Source organism: Cynoglossus semilaevis, chromosome 12, assembly GCF_000523025.1.
Source record: "Cynoglossus semilaevis isolate Cse_v1.0 chromosome 12, Cse_v1.0, whole genome shotgun sequence".
NCBI lineage: Eukaryota > Metazoa > Chordata > Actinopteri > Pleuronectiformes > Cynoglossidae > Cynoglossus > Cynoglossus semilaevis.
In genome coordinates, this window is record NC_024318.1 from 4769741 (window position 1) to 4778740 (window position 9000).

The following is a 9000-nucleotide window of genomic DNA, read 5'->3' on the forward strand; positions in this document are numbered from 1 at the left end:
CTCTCCATCCATGAGCCATGGGCCAAACCTCCACGGAGACTCAGGATCTGGTTTCCAATGAGCCTCCAGTGGAGGGGGGGTGGGTGAGGGGTGAGGAGGGGGGACGGGACGGGGCTCCCACCGGCAGCAGCTGTGCTTCCAGGCTGCACTGGAGCCGATCACTGCAGGGCAGAGGGAGGCAGCACGGAGGTGATGGAGGCTCCTGCCACCGCAGCAGCAGCGGCTGATCCGTTACTGACAAAGACTTCCTCTGGGACATGGATCTCCTCCCGCTGCCTCCCACCGAGCTGCAGGAGTAGAATGGAAAGACAGAGGGAGGGCGAGGAAGAGGAGGAGGAAGAGGAGGAGGAGGAGCTGCTTTATCTACCGAAGGAATTTTCAAAGTCCAGCCTGAGGACAAAAGGTAAAAAAAAAAAATCAATTTTAGAAAAGTTTTTTTCTATTATTTAAAACGTTACTAATTTATGACTTTTACCAAACATTCACATCAAACTTCTCTTCAGTCGTTTTTTTTGTTCAAACTTTTCATCTTCTTAATTCAACTGGCGATAAAATCACATTTGCTTTAGTTTTTTTTTTGCAATAATCCTGAACCGAACACTGACCGTAGGTTGGAACTCCTTGACTTTTGTCTCTCCTCTAATCCATCCCTTGGTGCATCAACAGCAGCCTCGGCTGTGACCTCTGACCTTGCAGACGCAGGAGAATTGAATGTTTCCGTCTTGTACGGGCAGCGTGGGAGGAACAAGAAATACATCTGACCGGCGTGAGGATCCACACGCGATCAGTTTCCTGGAATTAGAAGAAGGACAAAGTCGACAAGGATTCAAGGGTTTTCAAAAATGACAACTCAAGGACCTGGAGACATAAATAAATAAATAAATAAATAAAAAGAACCAAACTAGACTGAACTGACGAATTAATAAAGTTTGTGCTTCAGAGGAAAACAGTTAATTTCTGTGAATAAACAATGTGATAATTTGAATCTATGAATAATATTTAATAAATGACGAATAAAAATAAATGAAAAGACTACTTAATTAAATAAAAAACTCATTCAATTTGCAGTTATTTTTTTTAATGAATACGTGCAGACTGTTTTGATTTTGGATCATAGTCAAAATAACTTGGACTAAATTTGTCAGCGGTTCGTTTTCTGAAGGCTCTTCAGTTCATCTGCTGACGTTTGAAGCAGCCTTTTAGTCGTGCGACAGGAAATGACAAGAGCTTTAGGATCGAAAATCCTCAAATCGTGACATGACAACAGTCAGACTGAAGCTGTAAAACTGTGATCACTGCAGTTTTAAAGACACGACAGAGGAGAGAGTGTTGTTTCTCATGTTTGGATTAATTTTCTCATCAAACGTGCTGTGATTTCTGTCTCTGAGGCGCTTTGGTTTTGGGGTTTTTTTCTGCGCAGCTTCATGAATATTTGGCTGTGATTCTTTCTGTGAACGGCAGCTTTATTTAGTTTTACTACACAGAACGAATTTCTTTTATTCACTGCCGCTGGTTTTCTTTTCTCTTTTAACACTGCAGTACTTTTCAGAGGTCGATATAAAAAATTAATGGAGAAAATAATCACTGCTGCTGCTGCTGCCCCGGCGACTCGTTTAATGCCTCTGTTTTTTTTTGTCGTAACTTCATCAGGTTTTTTTTTTGTTTGTTTTTTTTTAAACTTTCTGAGGTCAAATCCTGAACGTGTTTCAAAAAGGAGGAAAGTCGTCGCATTTTTAATTATTATCAATGTGGATTCAGGAATGTTTGTCATTTTAAAAACTTCATGCTGTGTGTAAACGACGTAGCTTTTCATATGTTTCTTGACATTTTTTCAATATAAATGTACATTTGGGTATTTCTGACCTTTACATTCAACGGTGCAATAATATTTAGCACTTCTTTGTTTTTGATGCCAGCAAATACCCCCGACGCTGGATCAGGATCTAACTATGCATTTTGGAACAGAACATGTTTTTTTATTTAAAACCAATGAATGTTTTCAGTACGACGACACAGTCATTTCCTGACGTTACATTAGCATTAATTGCCCCTCTGTGAAGACTAGAACGTGGGATTTAACATCAAAGTGAACCCATTTCACAGCTACCTGTTGTTCTAACAACATAATAAATACAAACATTAAACAGTTTCATTAATAAAATAAAAAAATCATACTCACCCGCTGAGGGTTATTACTGAGGATCAAAGGCCAAACCTGCCGAAAGAAAGAAGAAAGAAAAAAACTACAGAGCTTTAAGAATTAAAATGTTAATGGCTTTAATTAATTTATGAAGATTTAATTAGCTCAAAAAAACAAAACAAAACACATTTTATTACATGTGCAAAGTAACCAATAAATCCACCGTCCAGAAACAGTTCTAGTTCCACTGGATCGTAACATCTCATCATCGACTCCCAGCATGTGTCTGCAGGTGCTTCAACCTCCGGTCAGCGGCCCGGCTTGTGTCGGTGACCAGCCTGACCGGTCTGACTGACACAACAGTCAGGACTGTAGACTGATCCAACGACTGAAGTCTAGAAAGAACCAGGTTCTACCAGACACAGAGTTACAAAATCACACAACATTTTTTTTTTTACATCTTTAAACTTTATTGCAACAAATCCAGAACCAGGAGAACAAGAGTACCGGGAGAGACCACCGACAGCAGAGCGCCATCTCCTGACCACGGTCGACTCAGCTCTGGGACAGAACCATGACAGAGAAGGAAGTTCCAGCAGCTTCTACACCCAACACTCTAATATTCATCTTGAGATCACGTTTGTCTTTGAAAGTGCTTCAGATCAACTGGTGTAATTCGATTTTTTTGTCTTTTTTTTCTCGTTGCATATTTAAGATGAAAATGTTAAATATTTTTTTCCTTTACTATTTTATACGTATTGCACATCGAGAGACGATTCAGGATGAAGACAACATCATCGTCATCATCATCTGCTCACATGTTCAGTGTGAAAACACTATCATTGTGAGGTAATAACCAGGTGTGTCCAACGTCCGGTGCAGGGTCCACTCGCTGCACCACATCTGTTCGGCCTGACCTTTAACACTGGAGACTGTTTTGTTTAAATCTTCACAACAGTCACTGGTGTTAACGAAGACGGACTTCTTTGATGATTATTAATTTGACTAACGAGACTCGGTTGCTGTGAACAACGTAAAGCCTCGGCTTTTTTTCTTTTTTTTTTTCCCCTTTCGCTTCACGATTCCATTCACCGCCTGAATGACAATCGATCCCAGTTGTTTTCGTGTGTTGTCGGTGCAGAGAGCAGAACACACACACACACACACAGCAGGTGTTAAAATTGATTTCCTGTTTGGTGCGACTATAGTCACAGCTGATTGGACGAGCCTCGTCTGGATTGTACTGTACGTCTCCAACATTTGGTAGAACCTCAGACCTTCTGATCACCTCATCACGGTCCCTATCTCCTCATCCTGTCTCCTTCCTGCTGCTTCATCTGATTTTCCCCGTTGTTAGTTTTTCTCATCTCTGGTTCCTTTTTTCCATTACCAGGTTTTTTGTTTTTGTTTTTTTTCCTCTTTGGCTTCAGAAACCAGTCGGAGCCGCTCCGATGGTTTGGCCCAGTGTTTCTTCTGGTTCCCATCACCAGTAAACACGTTTTATCAGCGGCATCCACACCAGGAAACAGCTCCACCTACAGCCTGTTCCTGTTTCTGGTATAAACTGGAGGAAAACATTATTTTGTTTCTGTTTTTGTTTTGTTTTTTCCCCATTTTCAAACCAACAGATCGATGAGTGTCCAGACAAACAGACAAACTGGAGTTCAGGTTTGAGTTTCTGCAGCTCTGGGTCCAGGTCTCACAGCGACTGATCAACACTGACTCTCTCTACTACACTACACTTGTCAATCACTCCTTGTTTTCCTGCTTATACTCCAATATGAGACCGACTTCAAACTATTTTGTCCACCTGCTTTCTTGTGACTTCATGTCGTCATGGTTTTTTCATGTCACGACTGTTGAGTTCATAATTTAAAAAAAAGTACATGACATACTGCGGTGTCCAATCACCAGAGTTATATTTACTACAGGGAGGAACATCACACAGAGCCAAATAAGAGCGCTGTGCAGGCGTAGAGGGATTATAAGACAGTATAGTAGGGGGATTACAGTAGTAGAATATTCTGATTCAGCCAGAGCCCGAAAAATGACGAAAAAGGCACTTTAAGGACCCCTAGAGGTCAAGTCAGCAGTGTGCAGGCACAGAGGCATTATCAGAAATTGAACACCTGAGGTTCCTTAAAGTTCCAGAACTGTATTTGTGGAGCAGAAGCACAGACTACTGTCAGGTGAAGGACCCCTAGAACACCGACGGCTGACTCCTATTGGCTGACATGTAGTAACCTCTGCAGACAGTAGGGGCCAACACCTTCTACCCCCCCGCCCCACTCCACTCCCCTGATGGAACGGAGGTTCCAGGTTCAGATGAAGTGACGACGTGTCCCCACTCTGCCTGAGAACATGAAGTGTGTAACCTGTGTGTCACTGTTCTTGTGTGTGCTGCTTCTCTCCCTCCGTCTCCGTGTGTCTCCATCAGGGGTCTTATTGGACGTGGTAGACCATACAGCGCCAGGGGGGCAGGGGGGGCACCGTGGTTGTCAGAAGGGGTTTTTACACAACGCTGCTCTCCGACAGGGGACATTTCAGGAGCTCCCAACTGAAGAAAATCTCCAACACTACCGAGATAAACGACAATCTATCAACGTCCCAGAGAGTCACCTGTGAAGCCAGCCCCCAAAGACCCCAAAGACCCCCTCCCTGAAACACCCCCACTAATACCTGTGATGATCCTTAAGAGAAAAGAGACTTAGAGAAGAGAAACACACACACGGTCAAAGCGACTGCAGCAGCTCTACAGCAGTAAAAACTCCCTGACGACTGACGTGTCACAAGTCACATGACTGAAAATAACTTCATTATTATTATTATTAATTAAACTGACTCCAAACTTTCTCTTTGAAAATGTCAAAACCAATGGTTTTAACAAAAAACAGCAGCTGTCGGACCACCTGCTCGGTAACTTTTAGCTACTAATGCTAGCATATCTTTTAGGCTAGCGTTAGCGCTAAGGCACATTACAATTTTACCAACTACATTCTGCTACATTTTAGCCTTTCTCCAAGTCATTTTAAATTCATTTTTGGACCTAGGTCTTGTAAATAATTTAAACCAATCACATCACAGTGTTAGCGCCATCCATTAACTCTTAACTTTCTTTTTCTTTACTTCAGTGCGTTCATAACTTTGCCAGGTTTTACTGTTTTATGCTACATTTGCTGCTAGCCTGTAGCATTTTCAAGAGTAAATTAATTTGTGTCAGTGTTATTAATAAAAAAGTGACGGTTGTGCTGTAAAAATTCCTGTTTTGTCCTCACAGAAATTGATTTGTCAAAATTATATTATAATAAAATAAAACAAATTCCCTGACCTCAGAGCGAGGGTCTGGTTCAGAAGTCTCTGCAGCAGCGTTTGAACAAATAATCTAATAATTTTTTTTTTTTTTCCAGTACTTTTTAGGACCAAAACTATTTGCACAGAACTCCGGTTACGGAAGTTTGAAATTAGCTTTGCTGCCGGCTCTTCATCCAACCTCCTGTTGTTTCCTGTTTTCAAACTAACTTTAACAACAAACTCTTCAGTCTGTGTGTGTGTGTGTGTGTGTTCACATATTACCGGCGCCCACATTAGTGTGTGAGTGTGTTATTACTCTGCTCTCCTCTGTTTTAACAGACTCAGTTTTCTATTTTCCAGTTCTTGTGTGTCCGTCACCACCGTATTTTAACACATTTTAAACCCCTCCCCACGACCACTTCCTCTTCCACAGGATGCGTCAGGTTTAAAGTTTTACTGAGGATGTGATTTAAAAAAAAAAACTCATTCCCAGCACGTAACACACACACGTAACAGGAGTGTCAGTTATTTTGTCAAACAGAAGAAATTGAAACTCATTCCCAGCACGTAACAAACACACGTAGCTTCAATAATGTCAGTGTTTTCACCAAAACACCAACTGTACTGACAATGGAAGACAGGGGGCGACACCAACATGTGATTTAAAAAAAACATTTTTTCCCACTTTTGAATTCACGAGTCAACGGTCCAGGAGAACTGGAAGACATCAAACGCTCCCCAGTCTGACAAATGTGCCTAAAACATTTGCACAGTCATGAACGCACCAACAGCACTCTGACGTCTCTCTCCCTCTCTCTCTCTCTCTCCCTCTCTCACCCTCTCATGTCTATTTCACTTCTTTGTTCCTTTTTTTCTCTCTTCCTTCTTTTCTTTTTCTCTCCTTCTTGTTCTCTTCTCACCCTCTCCTCCCCCCCGGGGGCCTTCTGTTCAGATGAAAAGGTCACGTCAGCGCCACCTCAGTGTTGAAACCAAAACGCTGCTGGGAGTCAGAGTTCACGGCTGTTTGAGGACAAGTGAACTTAAAGTTGGAGAAATGTGTTAATGACGAGCGAAACCAAACGGTCGACGTTAGTACGGTCACGACAACGGTGAGGAGTAAATATGGCACTCATGTGACCCACGTAGGCCAATGAGCTCTGATTGGCCAGTTCTGTACCACAGCTCAGCCAATAGACAGAGACTTTCTGGAAACACCCACATTTGTTTAGAGGTACTGAGGGGACACCATGTCAGTTAGAGATGAACCAGCCCACGACATGTGGCCCACTTCTGGAAGCTATCTGGGAAACGTTCAGGTCCGAGTCCACGTTACCAAAGTTCTTTTGCATATCTAGTTATTTCAGGTCTACGTCCACAAAACAATGATTACAGTCAGAGTCGAGTTTGGACTGAGTCGGCACTGAAAGTCCAAACCACAGTGGAAGAACAAGTCTGGTGTCCAAGTCCAAAGTCTTGGTCCAAGTCACAAGAACCCGGGCTTTAGAGTCAAAGTCCAGTTTACTGAGGTCAGGACCAAGTTGAGTTCCCAAAAGATTCCAGAGACGGAGTCACTGAAGAACTCCAGTGTAGTCCATGTGGCTTCAAAGTTGAGTTCCCAAAAGATTCCAGAGATGGAGTCACTGAAGAACTTGTCTTAAGTTCATGTCCCAGAAGACAAACTGAAGTAGAGACATGTTCAAGATTTGAACTCCAGGTCCAGGTCTTGGAGCGTCCTGGACTGAAACACGACACTCAAAGGTACTGACTCGACAGACGACAGATCTGGGAGTAGGGATTTAGCCGTTCCTCAGGGAATCTTTGGTTTTAGGAGACAAGATCTGCTCAGAGAGGTTGGACCAGACTCCGTCAGCATCTCCTCCTCTGGCTCCTCCAGGCCGGGGTTGGTGCTTCTTAAATCCCTGCGGGGCTGGAGGAGGGAGGGGCGCTGTGGACCTGGGTGCTGAGGTCCAGAGTTATAACAAGGAAGTCCTCTGGATGGGGGAGGAAGCTGCTTGGTCTGGGTCTGCAGAGGGCCAAAGCTGCCAGCGCCCCCCGGCTTGAGCGACGGAAGGGACACTCGCTTGTGTAGACGCGGAGGCTGCAGCAGGCGAGGGCAGGTCAGAGCAGCAGTGGCGGCAGAAACTAGAGGAGCAGCGTTTGGCAGCATCACAGCGGGGGCTCTGACCTCACGCTGAGCCGCAGACTGAGCCACCGAGACCGGACCGTCTCCAGGATTTACCGCCAGCGGAGCGCCGGAACTCCGGGGGAGGAAATGGGAGCTGAGAAGACTCCCCCTGTCAGTGAAGGCTGGAACAGACACACCTGCAGTAAGGCCGTTTACAGCGGCCCCTCCCTCTGACCCGGTCCTGGTGACATCACTGTGGCCCTCGATGGGAGTTTTTACTGTTCTTTCCAGCAGGAGGCGCTGCTCGCTGAGGCAGGGACTGGAAAACTGTAGTACTTGATGCTGCGGGGGAAAAAAAAAGAAAAAACACAAGGCGTCAGTTGGATAAATGTTAAACAGTGGATAAAATGTCAGAGTGAAGGAAAACTGTTTTGTTTGGAATTCTGACTTTCTTCATCAGGATCCATCGATCTAGTTTTGGAAAACTCCAAGACTCTGCTGTGTCTTTAAATCTCTATCTTTTTAGTCTCCAACACAACACTTTACTTTCACCGCTCATCACTGATTCAGCACGAGTCGCGGCCCTGACTCAGCGGCGACTGCAGAAACAAGCGGAGCAGAATAACCTCGACACGATGTGAGCGCCTGACGTCTCGGGAACAGTTTGTGTTTCCTGCTGTTCGGAGGCTGAGGCGCACTCTGACAGCACGCCGGGCGGTTAACCACGTGAAACGTGGACCGACCACGGAGACGTCATCCAACGGGGGACGGCACACACCTGCTGAAACAGACCGCTGACCATCGATGTTCGTGGAGCTCCGTCGATGGTTTTGTGGCCGTTTTCAGAACGACAACAGGCTCGTGATTTCATGGAGGGGTTAGACACTAGAGGGAGCTCAGGAGCAACCGGTTAAAGACATAGATATAAAAAAAAAATGTCTTAACGACTTCAAATCAAACATGTTTCTGCCGTTCAGTTGAAGGAGTTCAGAAATATTCTACCAACTCCACCTTTAACTACAAAAAAAAATTTTCTCACGACTTCAGCATCTTCAGAAACGATACAGCACTTTTTTTTTCTTTTTCGTTTTTGCAGCCAACATAGATTCCGAGCCCTGGGTTTCTGAAGTCCATGTTCAACTGATTCCCGTGGAGCAGAACCTAAAGAGAGTAAATCCACCTGGAACCCATCTAAGGCTGCTAAAAAAGCATGAAGTTGCTTTCATCAGAAAACATGCCCAGTGAGGGGGTGAAAGGATCTCAGAGGAGGTGCGTGTAGAGCCAGCAGGTCAGACAGCTCTGAAAAAAAAAAAAAAAAAAATTCTCTTTCCCATCAGGCTGTGCATCGAGAGTGGGACTAGATCTCCGAGGTCACAGCTCCATCTCCTGGTACCCTGTCACACTGCCTCAGCTGTCCTGATGTTGAGGGTCAGACAATCTCTCT

General features: G+C 44.4%; 1 protein-coding gene and 1 long non-coding RNA gene across 5 annotated transcripts in view; both read right to left on the reverse strand.

Moving 5' to 3' along the window:
* Nucleotides 1-27: 27 nt before the first annotated feature.
* Nucleotides 28-4329, reverse strand: LOC107989346 (uncharacterized). Its single transcript, XR_001760877.2, has 4 exons — nt 2338-4329; nt 2180-2215; nt 606-792; nt 28-390 (listed from the first exon to the last, which is right to left on the reverse strand). It is a non-coding gene; the product is annotated as an uncharacterized LOC107989346 (long non-coding RNA).
* A 2758-nt stretch (nt 4330-7087) lies between these two features.
* Nucleotides 7088-9000, reverse strand: part of ccser2a (coiled-coil serine-rich protein 2a) — a 39980-nt gene continuing 38067 nt past the window's right edge. For 2 of the 4 annotated variants that reach the window (XM_025060726.1, XM_025060725.1), the window contains one exon: nt 7088-7898. In XM_025060726.1, coding sequence (XP_024916494.1) covers nt 7239-7898 — 660 coding nt within the window. In that variant the 3' untranslated portion in view covers nt 7088-7238. The remainder of the gene's footprint in view (nt 7899-9000) is intronic. The other 2 variants (XM_008321617.3, XM_025060727.1) reach the window with 2 other exon arrangements.